The 21,598-nt window shown below is 37.4% G+C and overlaps 2 protein-coding genes across 6 annotated transcripts in view; one reads left to right on the top strand and one right to left on the bottom strand.

Moving 5' to 3' along the window:
* dctn1b (dynactin 1b) overlaps positions 1-13,844 on the top strand; it is a 35,814-nt gene extending 21,970 nt beyond the window's left edge. For 4 of the 5 annotated variants that reach the window (XM_082153058.1, XM_082153059.1, XM_082153055.1 and 1 more), the window contains 19 exons: positions 3-107; positions 212-403; positions 502-615; positions 857-1,009; positions 2,145-2,305; positions 2,483-2,651; positions 3,079-3,147; positions 3,222-3,434; positions 3,525-3,686; positions 5,778-5,909; positions 5,991-6,116; positions 6,199-6,341; positions 6,484-6,653; positions 6,747-6,758; positions 8,189-8,301; positions 8,404-8,590; positions 8,667-8,740; positions 8,820-8,909; positions 8,992-13,844. In XM_082153058.1, the coding sequence (XP_082009184.1) occupies positions 3-107; positions 212-403; positions 502-615; positions 857-1,009; positions 2,145-2,305; positions 2,483-2,651; positions 3,079-3,147; positions 3,222-3,434; positions 3,525-3,686; positions 5,778-5,909; positions 5,991-6,116; positions 6,199-6,341; positions 6,484-6,653; positions 6,747-6,758; positions 8,189-8,301; positions 8,404-8,590; positions 8,667-8,740; positions 8,820-8,909; positions 8,992-9,129 (2,523 nt within the window). In that variant the 3' untranslated portion in view covers positions 9,130-13,844. The remainder of the gene's footprint in view (positions 1-2; positions 108-211; positions 404-501; positions 616-856; positions 1,010-2,144; positions 2,306-2,482; positions 2,652-3,078; positions 3,148-3,221; positions 3,435-3,524; positions 3,687-5,777; positions 5,910-5,990; positions 6,117-6,198; positions 6,342-6,483; positions 6,654-6,746; positions 6,759-8,188; positions 8,302-8,403; positions 8,591-8,666; positions 8,741-8,819; positions 8,910-8,991) is intronic. The other variant, XM_082153056.1, reaches the window with a different exon arrangement.
* On the bottom strand, positions 13,428-20,870 carry desi2 (desumoylating isopeptidase 2). The gene is made up of 5 exons (XM_082153068.1): positions 20,328-20,870; positions 17,200-17,272; positions 14,719-14,812; positions 14,472-14,613; positions 13,428-14,385 (listed from the first exon to the last, which is right to left on the bottom strand). Exons 1-5 carry the CDS (start codon positions 20,364-20,366, stop codon positions 14,143-14,145), a joined length of 591 nt encoding a protein of 196 aa, XP_082009194.1. The 5' UTR covers positions 20,367-20,870; the 3' UTR covers positions 13,428-14,142.
* Between the last annotated feature and the right edge of the window lie 728 nt (positions 20,871-21,598).

Below are 21,598 nucleotides of genomic sequence, written 5' to 3' on the forward strand. Positions count from 1 at the left end.
AGGTGGATGCTGCTCTCGGGGCAGAGGAGATGGTGGAGATGTTGACGGAGCGTAATCTGGACCTGGAGGAGAAAGTACGGGAGCTCAAAGAAACTGTCGCAGATCTGGTGAGTGATCGCAGAGAGTGTGATGTACAGTATATTGAGGATGTGATGTGTATGTGGTTCAGCTGAGTATATTGAGCAGTATTTGTGTGTATGTGCTGATGTAGGAAGCCATAAATGAGATGAATGACGAGCTGCAGGAGAACGCCAGAGAGACGGAGCTGGAGTTGAGAGAGCAGTTGGATCTGGGTGGTGCCAGCGTCAGGGAGGCGGAGAAGCGCGTGGAAGCGGCACAAGAAACAGTGGCGGACTACCAGCAGACTATCCAGAAATACAGAGAGCTCACTGCACACCTACAGGTTCTGCTGTACTTCACAACATACAAACCACATTAATGCTGATTAAAATACCCACCTTAATGTATATCACATCATTTGTGTGTGTGTGTGTGGAGCAGGAGGTGAACAGGGAGCTGATGAGCCAACAGGAAGCCAACGCTGAGCAGCAGCAACAGCCTGCGGAGATCTTCGATTTCAAGATTAAATTTGCTGAAACCAAAGCCTATGCCAAGGTCAATCCAGAGAACACATAAACAGTCTTTCTAACACTGCTATTCAGAATCCAATTCACAAATTAATGAATTAGTCAAACTGATTGGTGAATCAGACTGAGTTGAACACAGAAGTCATTGGTTTGAATTATGAACTGAATTGTCAGATGATTCATTTCTTCACTGAACTGCAGATTGTGTCAAACTCAAAAATGAGCCATGCGTCTCTCATATGAAAATGTATTTCTATTTGTAATTCTAGACCATAGAAATGGAGCTGCGTAAAATGGAGGTCACTCAGGCTAACAGACAGGTGTCACTGTTGATTTCCTTCATGCCTGACTCCTTCCTGAAACACGGAGGAGACCATGACTGTATCCTGGCTCTACTACTCATCCCAAGACTCATCTGCAAGGTGAATGTTCTGAATATATTTGTGTGTGTTTTACATTCCAGGGACTGTACACAGCATTTGCAAATGACTAATGTGTGTCATATCAATAGCTTTTACTATTTTCATAGCATGTTATTGCATTGCTGTTGGCGATTAGTAGAGGGGAGTAAGGGGTCAATGGTTTGGCTGGTTAGTTTAGCCCCAGCTGGTAGATGTCATAACTACACCATTCTGCTGTCAAAACATGTACATTTTCCCTGTTTTCACGTTTATGGGTGAGTGACTCAAATGTTAACACCAAGGCTTAACCCAGGCCTTTTCAGACTTTTAGATGCCATTGACTCCCAAATATGATCACCTTTGTGTGAGGAACCCCATCCTAAAATTCAAAAGACATATATATATATATATATATATATATATATATATATATATATATATATATATATATAGTTTCTTGCATAAAAACTTAAAAATTTATACTGTGAAAAATTATTATTATAAATGTCATTAAAATATTATTTGTAGTTACATTATTACATGTTTTGGTACTCATTATTGTACTGTACTGTTATTTATTTAATTATTTTATATTTATTTATGTAATACAATTTATGTATTACTCATTTACTTATTTTTATTAAACTTAAAATATTTTTTATTAGCTTGTTTGTTTTAATATTTTTTTTTTTTTTTATTTTTTTTATCTTATTGTTTATTTATTTACGTATTTATTAAAAAATATTTTGTTTTGTTTTTTTAACTGAAAAAAACATTGGCTTAACTAAAAAATATGGCTTAACTTGTTTTCAGCATGTGCACTAACCACTAAGCCAAAAATCCTAAATGGAAAACTTAGAGGCAGATGCCTTAATATGTAAATGTTTTTAGATTGTAAAAATGATTTTAAATGATTTTATGAAGTGTTAGTTCTAGTTTTCTGTGTTATTTGTCTGTACCTATGTGTTTGTATTATTTTTTATATGCTGCTGCCTGTCTTGGCCAGGTCACCCTTGCAAAAGAGGTTCTTAATCTCAATGGGATTCTCCTGGTTAAATAAAGGTTTAAATAAAATAAATAAAAAAGCCACAGTTCCCATCCAAGATTCCTTTTTGCGAGTTTTGGTTGAATGCGTTTGTGTGTGTATATGTTGCAGGCAGAGCTGATCAGTAAGCAGGCTCAGGAGAAGTTTGAGTTGACTGAGACGTGCTCTCAGAGGGCCGGGATGAGAGGAGCCGTCGGAGAGCGGCTGAGCTTTGCTGCTGGACTCATCTATTCTCTCACACTGCTACAGGCAGCACTGCACAAATATGAACAGTAGGTCTACCTGAACTTGCACTTTCTGCAGCGTAAACATCCTCAAGACCACATGAAATATGTCAATAAGTTATTTTTTATGGTGCCATTATTTCCTGTTGAAGCAGGAAGTTAGGGTTGAGCACCTCAAAAGGCTTGTTGTTTTTTAAAATGTTTCCCTCTATCTCTCTCATGCAGTGCTCTGAGTCAGTGCAGTGTGGACGTGTACAAGCGTGTGGGTTCTCTGTACTCTGAGATGAGCGTCCATGAGCGTTCCCTGGATTTCCTCATAGACCTCTTGTACAAAGACCTGCTGGATGAAACTGTCAATGTGGAACCTCTAACCAAAGCTATTAAATACTATCAGGTATCATAGCATAATGTCATTTAACATGTGAGTAACACACACACAATATATATATATATATATATATATATATGTATATATGTGTGTGTGTGTGTGTGTGTGTGTGTGTGTGTGTATATATACAGTATGTTACTGACCCCAAAAACTTTTGATATAGTTTGAAATAAATATCCCATTTATGAAGAAAAAAAACAGATAGTGATGCTGTCATATTCGCATATGAAATTTCAGTTGATCTCTTTTTTTCTGTGTTTTTCTGCGTTATTTCGTACATGAATGTTCTATTTAAATTATCTGTCACAATTTCTTTTTACACTGCAAAAAAGAAGCTTTTTCCTTACCTAAGACACTACTATTGTTCGCCTGGTGTTTTCTTCAGAAAGTGCAAGTCTAATTATCTGTCGACATATATTTCTTTTTATTGCAGCACCTTTACAGTATTCATCTCGCTGAACAGTCTGAGGACTGTACTGTGCAGCTTGCGGACCACATCAAAGTAAGAACATCACTTATTCACACACGCCGGGTCTGTTGCACACATCTATAAAACATCCTCATGTGTGTCTGTAGTTTACCCAGAGTGCCCTGGACTGTATGGCAGTGGAGGTGGGGCGTCTGAGGGCCTTCATACAAACGGGACAGGACGAGGAAGGGTTTTGTGTGCTGCTGAAGGATCTGGACACTTCCTGTAGTGACATACGACAGTTCTGCAAGAAGATCCGCCGTCGTATGCCAGGCACAGATGCACCGGGCATCCCAGCTGCCCTCAGCTTCGGGCCACAGGTGCTCTTACTCATGTACTCGATATGTTAAATTCTAGACATATCTTGGATATCTCAGCCTTCCATTGATGGGGTTTATGTGTGTGTGTAGGTGTGTGAGACCCTGGCAGAGAGCAGAAGGCAGCTGGCCTGGGTGAATGCTGTGCTCCAGGAAGTGGCAGCAGCAGCCGCTCAGCTCATCGCCCCTCTCAGTGAACATGAGGGACTTCCAGCCCTCAAACTGGAAGACATGGCCTTTAAAGCAGCTGAACAGGTATGTTTGGGTGAATCCTGTGAAAACATGGCTGGGTCACCACAAAATCGAAATAATAATATCATACACTACTGGGGTCAGTAAGATTTTTTAAGAAGTCTCTTATGCTCACCAAGGCTGCCTTATTTGGTCAAAAATACAATAAAAACAGAAATGTTGTGAAATATTATTACGATTTAGAATAGCTGTTTCGAATAAATATAATACATATTTTAAAATGTAATTTATTCTTAAGATGTAAAGGTGAATTTTCAGCAGGAATTAATCCAGTCTTCAGTGTCACATTCAGCCTTCAGGAATTGTTCTCATATGCTAACCTGCTGCTCAAGAAACATTTCTTATTATTATCAATGTTGACAACAGTTGCTGCTTAATATTTTTGAAGAAACTGATACTTTTTTTTTCAGGATTCTTTGAAATCTTTCAAAACATAAATGTCTTTCCTGTGACATTTGAATAATTTAATGCATCCTTGCTGAATAAAAGTATTAATTTCTTAAAGGAGTCATGAACTGGATTGTTTTATTATTTTATAATGTTGCCTGGGGTGCCCTTATAATGTTAGTATGATTTTTACATCAAAAAATGTCATAATTTATAAATAAAAGCCATTTTTCCAAGCCTGATTTCAGCCTCAGATTTGAACGCTCTGTTTGAAGGGGCGTGTCTGCTGTGAGACTGCAGTGCAAACGCCCACTGCTGTGATTGGCTGACATGCTTGCATATGAAATAGCTAGTAGTATTACATGAACTCTGTCGAAAACTTTTACTACGTTTTTACTATTACAGCTATCGAGATGAACAAATCGTGAAAAGTATTGTTTAAAGCATTATATTTAAATCTATTCCATCACATGAAAGGTTGCAGCATGATGAGCACTGACTGAGCAGATGACAGACTGATCGCGTGAATAAAGATCTTATCATTGCAACGCAATTTTTGTAAAATGTTTAGCACAGACACCTAAGCCAGTGGGAAGGGTTGTAGGAACCGCGTCATTAAAAATGAATTTAATCCACTGGTCCCTGATAGCTTGGTCTGTCCTTGGGAGAGAAAAAACATTTCCATGTTGATTCTGGCAGTCAACAACAGAGCAACTCACGTGTGCACCACGTTTCTGCATCTTTCACGGTCGAGTGCGTACTTCGAATCGGAATTCATGCCGGCGCTCGACTGAATATGAGGGGGAGAGGGGCAGGGCGGGCTTCCTGCAGCATAGGTCTGCCGTGTCCATATATGGTATATCCTGCGCCGACTTGACGTCAAGTCGGTGCAGAAATTAACATCACGTATTTGAGTGCGCGTGCACGTGGGCTGGTTGACGAACCCAGGGGTAAACAAACGCTTCACTTTTAAATATCGGCTTCCCGGCCAGTGTATAATCGTTAGGCAATCATAACATACATTTTTTCTCGTGGAAAAATTAAAATTACAGGTCATGACTCCTTTAAATAAATAATAAATAAATATATAAATATATAGATATGCTTAATACTTTATGCTAGATGCGATTACTCGCAATCACGATTAATCGAGTTGACAGCAATAATTATATTATATTATATTATATATTATACTGTATATTACTTATCACATCTAACATAAAAGTTTGTAAATATATATATATATATATGAAGAGTTCAGATGCAAAAGCCTCTAAGTGCCATCTGAAATTTTCTTCTGGAATGATAATTTTTATCACTAATAATTTTTTTTCACTAATTTCACTTAAATGGCAATGACGATTACCTATTAATTGTCATTTAAGTGAAATTACTGAACTTAAATATACGAGCTTGATAAAAAGGATCATTCTAGAAGAAAATTTCAGATGGCACTTAGAGGCTTTTGCATCTGAACTCTTCATATATATACTGGTGTGTGTGTGTGTGTGTGTGTGTGTGTGTGTGTGTGTGTGTGTGTGTGTGTGTGTGTGTGTGTGTGTGTGTGTGTGTGTGTGTGTGTGTGTGTGTGTGTACAAACTTTTATGTTAGATGCTATTAATCGATTTGACAGCACTAAATATAATATGATATAATATAAATTACAATGTTGGGATGTAATTTAATCTCTTTGGATCTTTTTTTCAGATCTATGGGTCACAGGGCATAAACGCCCAAGAGTGTCTGCGGCAGTCATGCAGTGTTGTCATAGCAACCATGAACAAGATGGCTACCGCTATGCAGGAGGGAGAATATGACTCTGACAGACCACAGAATGGAGTGAGTCTGGGCCCTCTTTTAGTGTGTCCATCTGCCTGTATAACAATGGCTATAAATGTTTGTTGTGTATCTATTGTATAGATATCTCCTGTTGAAGTCCGAGGAGCGGCGCTAAGGGCAGAAATCACTGATGCTGAAGGACTCGGTCTTAAACTTGAGGACAGAGAAACTGTCATTAAAGAGCTTAAGAAATCCCTTAAAATAAAGGTAGAAACACTCACACTCAGACATACTATTATTTGCACAAGATAACAAAATATTAAAATGTGAAAACTGGTCTTGTTCATAGGGAGAGGAACTGAGTGAGGCCAGTGTGCGTCTCAGTTTGCTGGAGAAAAAGCTGGACAGTTCGTCTAAAGATGCGGATGAGCGAGTGGAAAAGATTCAGACGATCCTAGATGAGACACATTCACTCCTGAAAAAGAAAGAGAAGTAAGAGATGATGGGGTTTCTTGCACATATTTAGGCTGCAGCTTGTCACCCTAACTCCTAATGTGGGTCTTAATGGCCCAGGATAGTGATAGGGATACTATACTGTAAAAAAGGCAATTAATATGGGTATTATAATCCGTAGGGAGTTTGAGGAGACCATGGATGCTCTCCAGGCTGACATAGACCAACTAGAAGCAGATAAAGCAGAGCTTAAGCAGAGAATCAACAGCCAATCAAAGATGACCATTGAAGGCCTGAGAGGAAGTCAAGCTTCTGGCATCGCCTCCATTGTGAATTGTGGCATCACTGCTGGTAAGATAAGGGAATCAAACTAGTTCAAATGTCTTTCTTAAGTCTTAATTTTAAACTGTCTAACATGTCTTCCATTGTTTATATTCCTTGTAGAAGAACAAAAAGGTAAATTTGTTGTCAGTGTGACATTTAAATATCTCCACTTCTCCACTCATGGTCTCTCTGTGCACTGCGTGTGTGCATGCAAGTTATCCTTGCTTATGTTACTAGATGTAATATTTAGTTTGTGCTTTACAAATATTTCATCATGCTTCCCTGTCATAATTTGCATGTGCTGTAATTTAGGCTTACTTAGATGCACGTCTCTTGATCACTGTCCTTTATTGCACAGAATGCTTGATTCTGATTGGTCAATCGTGACATTCTGCTCAAATAACTAAAAAAATGCTAAACTGTTTGATTGACTGATTTCCAATACAACAGTTTAGTTTCCTTCCTTATAGCTTTCTGCATGGTATTTCATGTCTCCCATAAACTCTGTGGTCTCTTTCTTCTCATCTAATATATTTAGTCAATGAAACATTATGACAAAAATAAACTTTTTAGGTAAAATAAAATCATAATGACTTAATTTGAGGTTTTTTTATTTATTATTTTTTATAATGTGCATTATCACTTACATATATGCTTTATAAGTCTATCTAATATTTGAATTATAATATTTGAAATCTCAATTATTATGATCTCCATTTAGTGGACTATTAAGAAAATCCTGAATGGATTTTATAGAATCCACCTAGAAGATTCTCCCTTTGAGATGTCACTGTTTTATTATAATAGTTTAATAAACACTGGTAAGAAACTGTAATATTGTGTAATATAATTAAAATTTTAAATAACTATTTATTATTTTAGAATATATTTTAAAATGATCCCTCCGAAATCATTCTATTGTGCTGATTTTGATGCTCAAGAAACATTTCTTCTCTTTATTAGTGTTGAAAACAGTTGTGCTGCTTAATATTTTTGCGTGATACATTTTTTCAGGATGCTTTGATGAGCAGAAAGTTCAAAGGAACAGCATTTATTTGAAATATAATCTTTTGTAACATTATAAATGTCTTTACTTTCACTTTTTAATTTTCACAATGTAATGAGTCCTTGCATGAATTATTTTTTTTTTAATCTTACTGACCCCAAACTTGTTAATGGTAGTCTATATAATTATATATATATATATTAGAGAAAAATATCAGTTGTCTCCGTCTTTGTTAAAGTGATAGTTCACCCAAAAATGACATTTCTGTAATTATTTACACACCCTCAAGTTGATGAGTTTCTTTGTTCTGTTGAACACAAAAGAAGATATTTTGAAGAATGTTGATAACAAGACAGTTGACAGTAGCCATAGTATTTTTCCTACTATGGAAGTCGATGGCTACTGTCAACTGTCTTACCAACATTCTTCAAAATATCTTCTTTTGTGTTCAACAGAACAAAGAAACTCATATAGGTTTGGAACAAAATAAGGGTGAGTAAATGATGACAGAAGTATCATCTTTTGGGTGAACTAACCCTTTAATGTAATTCAATAGGTGTGTGTGCAGCTTCAGGAGTGCAAGTGATGGATTCTCCACTGCTGACTCAGCAGATTGAAGCTCAGCGACTCAGCATAAAGCACTTGAAGAACGAGAACAACAGACTGAAGGTCTCTCCTACTTCCCCACAAGCACATTTCCCCAATGCAGGCATCAAGGATTTAGTCTCACTTTTGTTTTTGTGCGTGTGTATGTGTGTGTGTGGACTGCAGGCAGAAAAAATGCGTGTTCAGCTGGCGTCTCTCACTCCTCTGAACGTGCCAAAGCTGGGCTGGAGAGAGGGCTGCAGGCCGGAGGTGTTGTCTAGTGCCCTCTACCGAAAAACAGACCAACTACTGGACACTCTGCTCCAGATGAGTGCCAATGTGAAAGTGGTGGACATCACAGGGAAATCTCCAGGTCTGTCATAATTCGACTTAACAACAGATTCCTGTTGTTTTTACATGCATTAAGCGCATATGTGTTTTGGTTACAGTGAGTCCCAGTGCGCAGCTCCTTGAGCAAACTGCAAGACTGCAGTCGCTCAGTGACACCCTCGATAGGCTTAAGGTAAAACAAAAATGCTTCAAAACCATAGGCATAATTTACATGTCTCTTGTATTTACTTAAGCAACCTATTTCTTTGAAGGATGAGGTTGCTGAACATGTAGTGACTCATAGGCCTGGTGCTCAAGTCTCGTCCGATTTTGCCACTTTTCCCTGCACTTCCTTTGTGAAGGTAAGACAGATGCATAAAATGACATTGATCCACATCTTTTGGGTCTGTATAAATCTCTCATTGTTTCTCTTTCCGCTCTCAGGCAAAGGAGGAGAAGAAAGGAGATGCTGTGTTAGTCGGCCGTGTGATGATGCCTTGCGCCCAAGGGCAGGAACAGGTGCATCGTCTGGTGCTTTCACAGACACAGTTACAGAGAGTTCATCGCCTTCTCCAGACTTAAAATGACCCGTCGCCTCTTTACAAAAAACTAAACTTATTCAAAGTCCATCTCCAAAACCCCAAAATTTGAAACAACAGATATCCCAGCTAACAGGGAACATTCTCAGAACTTTGGTTAATGTTTTTGTCTGAAACGTTTTAGTTGGATTTTGTCTAACGTTCTCTCAAAGTTATTAACAAACGTTCTTCCAGTAACATTAATAGAATGTTCAAAGTTACCTGGTCTTTAATAATGTTCTCAAAATGTCAGCACAAAAACGTTATTCATACATTGTTCATGGAACTTTTTTTTTTCTGAAACGTTTTATTTGGACATTTGTATAATGTTTGTAAATGTTATTCTTGTTTCAAAACATTCAGAGAACATTTCATTTTTTAGTAACGTTCGCATAATGTTTGCAAAATTATAAAGTGGAAACATTCAGGAAGTTTTGAACATTCAGGGAATGATCAGAAATAACGCTTTCATAACTTAATGGGAACGTTAGCAAAATGTTCTTAGAATATATTTTTTGTTAGCTGGGATTATGGAGAATGTATTTATGGCCACAAACCAGTGCTTCATTTGGTGAAGCACATACAAGTCAAGCATCTGCAAAGCTTTGAGTGTGATTAAATCTACCACACTAAAATTTGTGAAAAATTATACAAAAAGGTTACAGATTTGAAACATGAGACATGCTGAGGATGTTTTATTAACAAGGCATGAAATGGATGATTCAGCATGACCCCCGCATGAACCCTTTCCTGATTTGGATTTCCAGTGACCCAGTATTTAGCTATCAGGATTTCAATTTCAACCATGTATTTGTTTAATTAGTGGTGCTTTCCAAGTGATTAGACTTATGATTTTCAACGGACGGACGATAAAACGTGGAAAAATCCAATAAAATAGGGGTAGAGACCAGAACCATGTGATTCGACCAGTAAACATTAAACAACCACCAAATACCCTGGCAACCACCTAGCAATTGCATGGCAACACATTAAAAACCAATGAAAACCTTATAGCAACGCTCTGGCAACTACCTGAAGCAAGCACTGCTTACATTTCCGTGGCTTTGGATACGCTCTGAAGGGAGGGTGGGATCTAATGCTTTCAAAGCTAACTTGCTATTGCTAGCCGCTATGAAATTGCCTACCCTACTTTTAATAATTAGGTGTTTCAGGTATAAAGGTGAGTATCAAACATTTGATTTTAATCATTTGATACATGTAGTGCATTCAAACATTCTGAATCGGGAGGCCAAAGATGGACAAATTCCCAATTTTAGGGCTCTATTTATTCAGCATAACTGTGATTGAGTTCACGTCAAATAATGCAACTTAGAACAGGTACATTTTTATCTTTAAAACACATCAGTGATCGCCTGGCACAGCCCTCTTAATACTCAAAATAGTTATCCAGGTGTCAGAAAGACAGGAAAGAGAGTATGCATTTCAAATAAATAATAAGTCAAATATTTAACAGCTCTGTGTGCTCGACTGTGATGCGTGAATGTGCCATGCCAATGTGCTTCTGTAAAGAAAATACAATTGTTCTTTTAAGTGAATGATCAGATTTAGTGCCAAGCAAGGGCGAGATAAAAACATCAGGTGAATGAAGCTGTGGGCTCAAATAAAAAGAGGACATTAGACAACAATATTTATTAACTGTTGTATATTTGCTCTAAGAGCTCTTAGAGCTAATGTCAGTATTCAAGTGGTCTTAAGTTAGTAATGGTTTGCTTTGTTACTATTAATTTATTAACCTATTAACTGTACAAAATGCATACTGTTGCTTACAGTATTGTTGAATGTGTTGGCATCTTGTGAATTAATTTAAATAAATTATTATGCCATTAATTGCATATTGTTTGACTTTATCTTTTAATCAAAATATTGCCTCATTAGTATAGCATTAGTCCTGTTCATTTGAAGGGTTCGCTTCATCAGAATTATCCACACACACACATTGGATTTGGCATAGGTTTTATGCCGGATGCCCCTCCTGACACATCAGAGCTTGCATAGATAAAACTAATTTGAATACATGGGACATACAGTATTGGCATTGACTAACCAGCAATGAAAGAGCTTATAAAAAAACAGTTTGCATAAGAACCATAAAAAGGGTGATAGCTAAAACTGTTGAATAAATGTGTCCTCTTTATGTTGCTCTTACAAAAACAAGTCTATTTACCACAGTAAAGAGCAACACACAACTCTGCATCACTTACTGGAACTGAAGAATATGTTCTTCTTAACATGGCATCAGATGGGATATATTAATCACGATTGAACTACAAACTACCAGTGTGATTTTGCAACATATGGATACCACCACAATATTGGACGGTAATAACACGGCTCCTCACAGCAATGGCACCAGCAGAGTCGACCAGATCCAAGAGATCATTAGATGGATCACATTTGCTGTTGGGCTTCCAGGAATCGGGCTCTCTATCTACCTCATGGGCATGCAGGCAAAAAATGGTAAGGCTGCTCCTGTCTACCTCATCAGCCTGCTCGCATCCGACATCTTCAACATCCTTGGGCGGCCGAAGGCGTCTGCGGAGGACACCAAGAATACCAGTATGCCGAGTATGGATATATCCTCCCTGATATTCTACTTTGGCATTATTTCCAACATCGTGTTCATGGTCTGCGTTGCTCAGGAGCGATATCTGTTGGTAACCTGTCCACAATATAATGCCTTCTGCATGAAAATCAAGCAGTCAAGCATGATTTCATTGGCTGTGTGGGCAGCTCCGTTTGCAATACTCTTCCTGGCTTACCAAGGATATTTCGTCTTGTTTTCCATAGCACTTCTTATCCCACTACCACTCCTAGTGTTTTTCTTTCTGGATTCTTTCAGAGTCATATGGTGTACAAAACAGCTAGCACCTGTGCCTAACAGAAACAAGATTCTGGGTATGCAGATGGCCATCTTGAGTAATTACAGTATGCTTTACCTCCCCTTTGTCCTAAATACACTGCTCAAGGCATTGTCTCTAAGCTCCTATGTTTACTACTTGGGACTTGTAGCTGATCTTCTTCTCTATCTTGGCCCACTTGTGGACCCATTCCTCTCAATCCTTCTTACCAATGGAATTGGTGACATTTTGAAGGCCTTTCCCTGCTGTTCGAGGACGAACACAGAGGAGAATATGGAGATTGTGAATACAGACACTGTGGAAACAGTGTCTGGTATGTTAACTATGCTCTGAGAATAATGTGCGTAAAATTGATCATCAAAAAAATCGTACTAATGATTGCTCATTTTGATTGTTACATTTTTACAGCTTAGTTTAAAAATGAATATTCTGTCATAATTTACTTACTCTCATGTTGTTTCAAACCTTATTTTCATCTGTGGGACACAAAAGGAGATATTTTGAGAAATGTCTGTGTTTTTTTGTCCATGCAATGATAGTCAATGGTCAACAAAACATTCTTCATAATATCTTCTTTTATGGTCTACTTAAGAAAGTCATACAGGTTTGAAACAACATGAGGGTGAGTAAATTATGACAGATTTTTTTTGTTTGAACTATCCTTTTACGATGATTCAATGCCAGAAAGATGTTCAATGTTATGCCAAAAAGACTGCATAAAAAGACAAAGCAAACAGCTAAAATTGTTCAAATTTGCCATTATAATAAACTTAATTGATATTGGTAACTCTTGAGTTCTACTAACAGGTTCACTCATTTGAAAAATATTTGGCTTGACACAAAGGGTGAAATAAATGTTTTATGACACAGATGTGCTACTGAATGCCCTTTAGCTGTAATGTGTAAAATATTGATGATATACAGTAATTTAGTGCACTGTAATAACCCATTTAGATATTTAAAGAACAGTACACCCCAAAAAAATATTGTTCTCCCCCTCATAACTAATCCTTTATTCTATGGACCACAAACGGAGATGTTCAGTAGAAAATCCAAGCTGCTGTTTTACACACAATGAAAATGAATGATGCTCATGGCTGTCAAGCAAGATTTTTTTGTGAATAATGACTTAAATTTCAGTCCGTTCCTCACACAAATCTAAGCTATATCTTATAGCTCCAGATGACTAAGAATATAATGCACGAGTTGTATGGACCACTTTAATGGCGCTTGTCAGTATTGGACACTAGTAACCTTTCACATCTCTTTTTATGTTAGATTAATGAAAGAAACTCATATGGATTTAAAACTAAATGAGAGTTATGTAAATAATGTGAATTATGAATAAAGGTGAATTATCATATATATTTAACAACATTCTTGCATATTACCATTGAGTTGTCAAAATGAACTCTTGTTCGAGAACTTGTATACTTTCTTTAATATTCATAAAATGGAATACAAATGTTGTCCCAAGTACATAGAAGACTCTAAAAACTAAAAAGGTGTAAAACATCTGAGGAAGGACTCATAGGATATTAAGTCTGCCACTAAAACCGAACAGGTAGAGAAAGAGTGCAGAGCTCTCGGAGCATGTAACGGTAAAAATCTTCAGGCACAGTCACCAAAGTGTGGGAGTCATTACAAAAGTGAGGAGATTTGGCTTTTGTAATCCGCACACAACAACACAATCATATACGGATTGGAACACAAGAAATCTGTAAACAAATGTTCTCCATAAAAAAGGTCTCTGACTAGGCGCTTTCTTTTGGAATAAGGGGGAAAAGGCTTGCGAGCATCTCCAGCGTAAGAAAAGCATTAAAAAAATAAAAAACAAAAACGGTGATTGAACAGAGCCATTGTATTTAAGTCCTGAGTTTTTTTAAACAAAACATAAAAGGCCAAAAAAATTTAAAAAATAAAAACACTGTCGAACCCAGTAAACAAGATTGATAGTTTCCAGGCCTGTAACGGTCACTTGAGCGTACTGAAATAAATCAGTGAAAACAGAAGGTGGGCTTCATCCAGTCCGCTGGTGGATTGCTAGTCTCTCAGGAGAAGGGGCGAGATGTCTATTGGCAGCAGAAGCTGTGGTCCAGCTCTAACCAGAGGTGGCCTGTCAGTCAAGGCAGCGGGGTTCATCGGCGCGGTTGGTGTCGGGTAGGTCTGGGAGCGGGTGCCACGGCGCAGGAAGGCGTTGAGGCAGAAGCCGCAGCATCCTCGGCCTCCTCCAGCTCTCCCTGGAGCTCCTGACTAACACTGGACTGCAGTGCCGCCGGCGTCAACCACTCCTTTGGCAGACAGCTCTGAAGGAAGGGCACACAAGAGCTGAAGTAGGCCAGTCGGTTCACCCAGCGTGGGATTTCTCGACCACAGAGGATCTGGGGCAGACGTGAGGAGGACATGGTGAGATTTTTGGCTCTTTATGGCAATAACTAGATTAATGTATCTACTTCCCTCAGCTTACCTCTGATAGTGCTGAGGAAAAGTGATTGCAGTTCTTGTGCATGAGGTGGTAGGCATTCCCCTTATATTCCTTCCCCATTTCCTCCACAATTCTCTCCACATCCTCTTCTGCGAAGTCTGTGCTCCCTAAAACAATGGCCTCTCTGAGAAAGCAAGTAGAAAGTTACGAGGGTGTGTGAGAGAGGAAGATGTTTTTACAAACATATGCTTTCAGTCTGATCGCTGTGGAGATAAATATTCTGACTCACTTGAACTTGAATGTCTCTCCGAGCTCTGTGGCTTCACCAGGTGTTATCTCAAATATACCTGAAAAAGGATAAGGATGTCCTCCATAGGCAAACTCTGCAACACAAGAGAAAGTACGAGTTAGGGGTGTGCGATATGACTTAGAACCATTAAAATGTCTTCACGATCTGCCTTTACAGAGAGATCGTTAGTATTGTGCTACAGTGCACATTTTATGATTTGCAAGCATTCAAGCCTTGCCAAATCATTTTCAAATCATTTTCCACGCACACTGTTCTGATATACGGGTTTCAGAGTGCACACACCCAAAGCGTGCAAACAGGAAGCCAGCTGTCACAGCACATGACTACTGGACCAAGTTCTTTTTCTCTGTCTTGTTGTCTCTGTCAAATACATACAAGGTTATGTCAAAATAATTCACATAAAAGTAGTCAGTTACACTGTATCTTAAGTGAATGTATTTTGTTTGAGATTACATTAGATCTATACATTGTCTTAAAGCGACAGCAGCCCAATAAACCTGCTGCTGTCTGTGTCAATGTTAATCAAACAACAAAGGAAAAAACAATTAAAGTCGACATGAAATAAAAATTGAACCTATTTATTTTGTTTGCGCATATTACTAGTCTTGTGGTGAACAATTAATCCGTGCAAGTTAATACACAGGATTTTTTTTTGCCGTGGTAATCTTTATTCAAAATCTGAAAAGTTATTTCCGGTCTGGAATGGCGTTCCTTTTCTGATGATGTCAGTTTGACGGCTTGGGTTGAAAACGCTTAACCACTGTCCTCAAACCATTAGTCTGCTATGAGCAGAGATGGAGAGGCGGAGCGCTAAAGTAAAACCCTGCCCTCTGTTCAATATTCCGTTTCACTTGGAAATACGTCACAACACTGGAGAAAAGTTGTTTGCAACTTCCGGTTCACGGGGACTTTAACTCACTGCTCTTGACTGAAGAAATTTAATTTAATTAGCTTTAAAGCTACACTGTGTAGGATTTTCTCCCATCCAGCGGTGAAATTGTATATGACTACCAACTGAATATTACTTTCTAGCCCCTCCCATTCCAGGGGCGTTTTAACTCCTACGGTGGCCGTATTATTTCAAATCTGCCGGCAGTCGCGAGTAATCTCCCCCTCGCATTCGTCACGGTGTCACTGAGTGTAAAAACGCGAAAGGAGAAGCTTGAATTTCCAGGTATGTCCCTCTTTAGCTAATGTATTTTCAAGATGGATGCGCAACATGGCTTCCGCCATTCGAGCGACTCGCTCGTATGTATTCTAAATTGCAGATTATACACTTACGAGAATACTTAATTAGTTGGTTGAAGTGATTACACATTAATGAGAATGTATAATTTTGAAAGAACAAAGTGTTTTTTGCTAAAAAAATCTACTTAAAATATTACACAGTGTAGCTTTAATAAGAATCAGTGAATATTTAATTCATACAGTGAAGACTAGACTATGCAGCGTTGTTTATTTTTTTAATTTTGATAATTAAATTAATAACTTGAATGCTGCTATAAAATAGACCAATTGTTCCTGAAAATGTTTAAGCACTGTTTATTTCATTTGTATTTTTTCGTATATTGTATTTGTCCTTTTAGTAGTTTGCATCCTCGTACTTATTTTTAAGAACAAAGAAAAAAATTGAAATAAAATAGTGAAATAAGATTTTGGCCCACCCCTACTTTGGCCTAAATGGTCCAATAGGGTTGTTATTCTTTTTTTCTTTTATGTTTTGTTCCCTTGTATGGTTTATTTTTATTTTATTTATTTTTTGGGGGGGGGGAAATTAGTCTGGCTGTATGCTACTACTCAGTAACTTGCACTAACCAATTTTATGTTTTTGTCATTTATATTATTACTATTTTATTTTAGTGAGTTGCCAAGGAAACATTTTTAATTTTAATTCAGTTTAAGATTGAACAATCTAATACATACATTATATTTTAATTCATGAAAATGTATTTTAATCGTTTTTTAATAGTAATAGTTTTACATACACATTGCAATGTAGATGCCTGCTATGTTAATGTACTATATGTCAGATATTTATCTGTCTAATTGGGGTTAAAGTCAAATAGCAAACTTTGTTGATTAGTATCTTGTGTTGGTAGTGCAATTAACATCTGCTAAAAACACCTTAGTTTGTGTCCTTAGTTTGAAACATAACCTGTAAGGCTGTGGGCTCTTATTTGCCATTTTGATCACACAGAAAATATTCAAGAATGCCAATGCAAAATAGATGCCAAACAAAACAACTTTTCTTCTGAATGAACTGGAAGCCTTTGGAGGCAGAAACCATGCAAAATGTCAAGGTATTTTCCTGTTGCATCAACATATCATCTTTGATGTGAGGTTTAGTCATGTTTAGACACCCCCTTCTTTCTTTGTAGAAGTCATGATGCAAGACTTCTGATTAACTGGACTTCTGAGTAGCTTGACTAATTTGTGTCTGAGTCATATCGTGAGCCTTACCTCTGCCATAGATCTCAATTCCTGAGTGAAAGACTCCAATTCCCAGAGAGGTAGTGAATTCATTGATCCAGTACTATAAGGAAACATAACAAGTCTGAGTGACATACTGCCCAATGGTAAATGTTCTTCAAGGACAACTGGAATGATTTGCAATGTTAAATCTGAAAAGAATGTAAAAAATGTGTCTTTATATACTCAATTAAATAGATTCTCAATTTCCATAATAAACCATTCTAAATCATGGACATTCAAGTGTACAGTACTACCATATTTTTAAGGCATCTAAAAGCACTTTTAAACCAAAATATTGAATAAACACAAAAGGGATGGGGGATTTGTGGAACTAAATGAGCGTTACAATTCTGTGGAAATATGTTCATATTTTTTTTACTTTTCCGTGGGTGGCCCAAATATATGAAGTGTTTATTCAAGAGCTAGCTATAAACATCAAAAATATATTCAAAATATTTAATAAACACACAATGGATGGGGGATGTGTAGAACTGAATGAACATTAAAATTGTGTGAAAACCTGTTCATCTTTTTGAAATTGTCTGTGGGTAGCCCAAATATTTGAAGTGAATATACATGACAGCGATAAACATCTCACAAAACATTCACAATATAGCCTATATTTGGACCAGGTTTAAATTAATGGTTTTCTTATGCATATTATCTCTACAATTACTATACTAATCCATAAATCATAAATTATGAACTGCTGTGCAACCATAAAGGTATGCTGATTTCAAAACGATTGCTGCATTCAAAATTAGCAAACATGCATTGCAGAGTAACGTGTGGATATGTACAGACAGGCAAAGTGACTGAGCACTTGACAAACCTTTACACCCAAATCCATCCCATTAACAAGTCTGTTAAGTTGTAAGTTGCAAGGAAGTACCTGACAGCTGCCCCCAACTGATTATGCGTCACCAGAAAATAAGATGACCAACGCTTTTCAGCATTAAGTGTGCAGCAGTAAATGATCTAGCCTATACTTGTAATACATTCATACTCCAAAATATACACTAAGGATTTTGGCACAGTGTAAAATGATTTGTTTTGATGAAACAATTTAAAATAATAAGAAAAAAAATAAGTGTAAGGGATAAGAGAAGTTAAGCAACTAGACAGTTCTCCAACTCCACCTCATTCAGTGTTGTGAAATAAGATACTTATCCCCATGGCCTCAATTACGTCAAAGCCTATTATACATATCCTTCATCACAAAACTGGGGATTAGTCTCTCTGTGATCAGCAACTAGCTTCTAAGTGTGATTTTCAGCAAGAGGACTCCCATGCCAATAGAGATGGGATTAGAAAATAAAATCTACAAGCTCAAACTTGAACTATGTGGTAGATCTCACACTGATAATTTCTTATGGGAACTGCTGTAAGGGGACTTTTCATTTCAATAAAAAACCTTATAGTCATGCAATGTTTAAAGTATCATGGGTTTATGATACTTTAACATTTATAATGAATTGGCCCCGAAATTACAAACTACACATTAGAAATCACAGGCCACTAGTCTGTCAAAAACATTAGCACCCATCTCTAGCTAAATGGGCTGTATAAATCTCCTACATTGTTTATACGCTTAAGTTAACAGCTTGTAAAGCGATTCCCATCCAAATTACAATTACTTGACAACTTCAAAAAATCCTGGGGCAGCTCAAATTTCTAGTCTTAATCTTTATGTGAGAACAGAAGCTTAAAATAGCCCAACATAAGTGAGGAGGCCTAAGGAAAGTATACATTTCCATGACCCTGTTTCAAGGGGTCAATGAGATACATGAGACAGACTAAATCTTTAAATGGAGACTATTCACGTTACTTAGAGATCAATGACACTTAGAAGGTACGGTCAATATTACCAGTCAATTTTTCATAGTCTCCTTTCGGCCCACAATGCATTTGTGCATTTGGGGTAAAATGAATGTGTTATAATGTAATATATGAATAATAGGCCTTCCACAACACAAAGTGACTATTTTAATTGCTACATAAAGTGGTTTACTTTACATTATGTAAAATATTATAAGATAGATAGATTAAAAAAAATTTAACTAATGAAAACCTCTTTCAAGATAGATAAGTTAGATAGATAGAATTCCACTGTTGAACATGATTTTTAAAAGTTGTTGAAATAATGTGGACTGATGGCTTCAACAAAAACATATCGTTTAACAACCTCGTAGCTCACAGTAGGTCTGTTACCGTTACAAATCAATTCCACCATGGAGAAAATGACTGGGATTTGTACTTCTGTAACGGACTGTTTGAGTATTTCCGCTCGCTGCCTCGCAATGAAAATCGGGCGGGGAACAGAAGACTTGAAGTGGAGTTCTACTCGAGTGATTACAGAACGCTTTGAGCAAAGATCTCCCTGTCGCTCTTCTCCACTTATATACGATATTCCAGTCCGGAATTTAGTCTGTTCCGTGCTGGTTGACACGCAAAGCTTGACGCTTGTAAGATATGTGAAACGTTCTGAAACGCAAGTTACTTGATATTAATTAGTTATTTATTATTGGACTATAAAATAAATGTTACTCGCAATTTAGCTTGTAGTGTTATGTATAGTCTGATTTAGAGTGCAGAAGCTCTCTTATTCGCGTGATACTGATCAATTGAGTAGTTTTCGAAAGCAGAGAGAATACACAGTGTTTAGCATGACTTCTCAACAGCGGTCTCAACAAGATCACACAGGTGGATTCAAATGACAGTTGAATGAACTGGGTCGCAGCTTTCAGATAGATCGTCGTATACAATTCTACAGCTGATACACTTGATGACCTTTTACTGCAGAGATGTGGTTAGACTTAAATATTGTTTAAGGAAATAAAGGATGAATCATCTGATAAGCTGCCAATGAAATTTTGCACACATTTCCTCATACTATAAAACATTATCTCTAACGTTATCTCAAAGCATGCTGACATGGCTGTGCCTCAAACCCTAGTAAGCTGACTACGTACGCGTTCAAACGTGTCCAAAATACTGCCTAAGTAGGCAGCTCGCTTTGTTTTAGGACACAGCCATTACATGTGTTGAAGTAATGCCAATACTAGACACCTCTGTCACAGGAGTGAGTTATCAGTATTTGTTTTAAAGGCACCTACCATATCATAAACGTTCAGAATAACCGGCTCGTTTGCCATCACAGGTGTGTAACGTTATGTGTTTTTCTTTCACTTTAGCTGCCGACCAGCTGCTGCTGCTGCGGTCCTCCTCCGTTTTTCTTTTCACTCTATTTCTTAGCACCCGGAATTATGTTTTTCCCCTTGTAAGCACCGCTGCTGCGTCCTCTTGAGTTTTGCAGGATTAAAACAGTTTAGAGACATCTAAGAGCTGGTCCTGAAAGGGGTTTTCATTGATTGAATTTTTAGGCCACTTCTATTTAGTCCAGCTACAGGGAGTAGCGACGCTGCTAGGCTAACTGCCATTTAGCTTCTTGACCAGCGGAGGCAAAAACGAACGGCACACAAAAGATAAAAATATTCGTGAAGTCTCAGCCATTCAGTCGACGAAGTGATATTTACAGTGAACGGAAATGAAAGCAGATGCACTTCTGAAAAAAGGAAGACGTTTAGCACCCGCGATGTGTGCAGCCTCCCCCGTTTTATGTGTCTGTCTGATGATAGTGCGGGTGAACTGAATGCGCGTGCCTGATGATGCTGCCCAGCCTCACAGCAGTGCATTACTGCCACTCTGATGCTTTTATAGAACAAAACACCCTCCACACATCATTACATTAATCTATCGTATCGATACTCACCCTTACAATGTTAAAACCAAATATATGTCAACATTTTACTAATAAATATTTACTGATAACGTTTTTTTTTTTTTTGTGGAATTAGAGAAAAACTAGAAAAAATTACAATTAACACTTGATTATAAATGCTCAGTACATTATGCAAATTAGGCCTAAATGGTTATAATAAGAAGCCAATGTCTGTTTTGAATCCGAGAACATAAACAAACATTAATTTGGTTGTGTGATTTAATAATGAAACAAAGGGCCACAGTTAATTTAATCAAACAATTTACATGAACGGTTTGGTATAAGATAATTCGTTCTGCTTGTGTTTAATGAATAAAGTAGTGACAGGAGCCTATGAGAATTGAAATAATACGGTTTTTTTTTATATATATTTTTTATATAAAACATATGCTGTGTAAATCATGTCCATTATTAGGCTACACAAATTGTCCCAGTGAACTACATGCAACAATCTACTCCGAAAATGTAATTCTGCTTGTGTTAAGTGAAACTAGGCCCATTGATAGTAAAGTGACAGTATCTGAACTACACACACTCATGAACTATTGTAGTTACTAATATATGTAGAAGACATATCTGTAGAAGATGGAGCAAAGTATGATGAGT

This window comes from Leuciscus leuciscus (assembly GCF_965113295.1).
Source record: "Leuciscus leuciscus genome assembly, chromosome: 22".
Classification (NCBI taxonomy): Eukaryota; Metazoa; Chordata; class Actinopteri; order Cypriniformes; family Leuciscidae; genus Leuciscus; species Leuciscus leuciscus.

Bases quoted from the DNA above. Each gene is read 5' to 3' on its own strand.
- desi2 (XM_082153068.1), bottom strand. From the start codon at position 20,366: ATGGCAAACGAGCCGGTTATTCTGAACGTTTATGATATG. The intron at 14,614-14,718 runs GTGAGTCAGAAT...TTGCTTTCTCAG, and splicing joins GGAGAGACATTCAAGTTCAA to AGAGGCCATTGTTTTAGGGA. The intron at 14,386-14,471 runs GTAAGCTGAGGG...CGTCTGCCCCAG, and splicing joins TTTCCTCAGCACTATCAGAG to ATCCTCTGTGGTCGAGAAAT.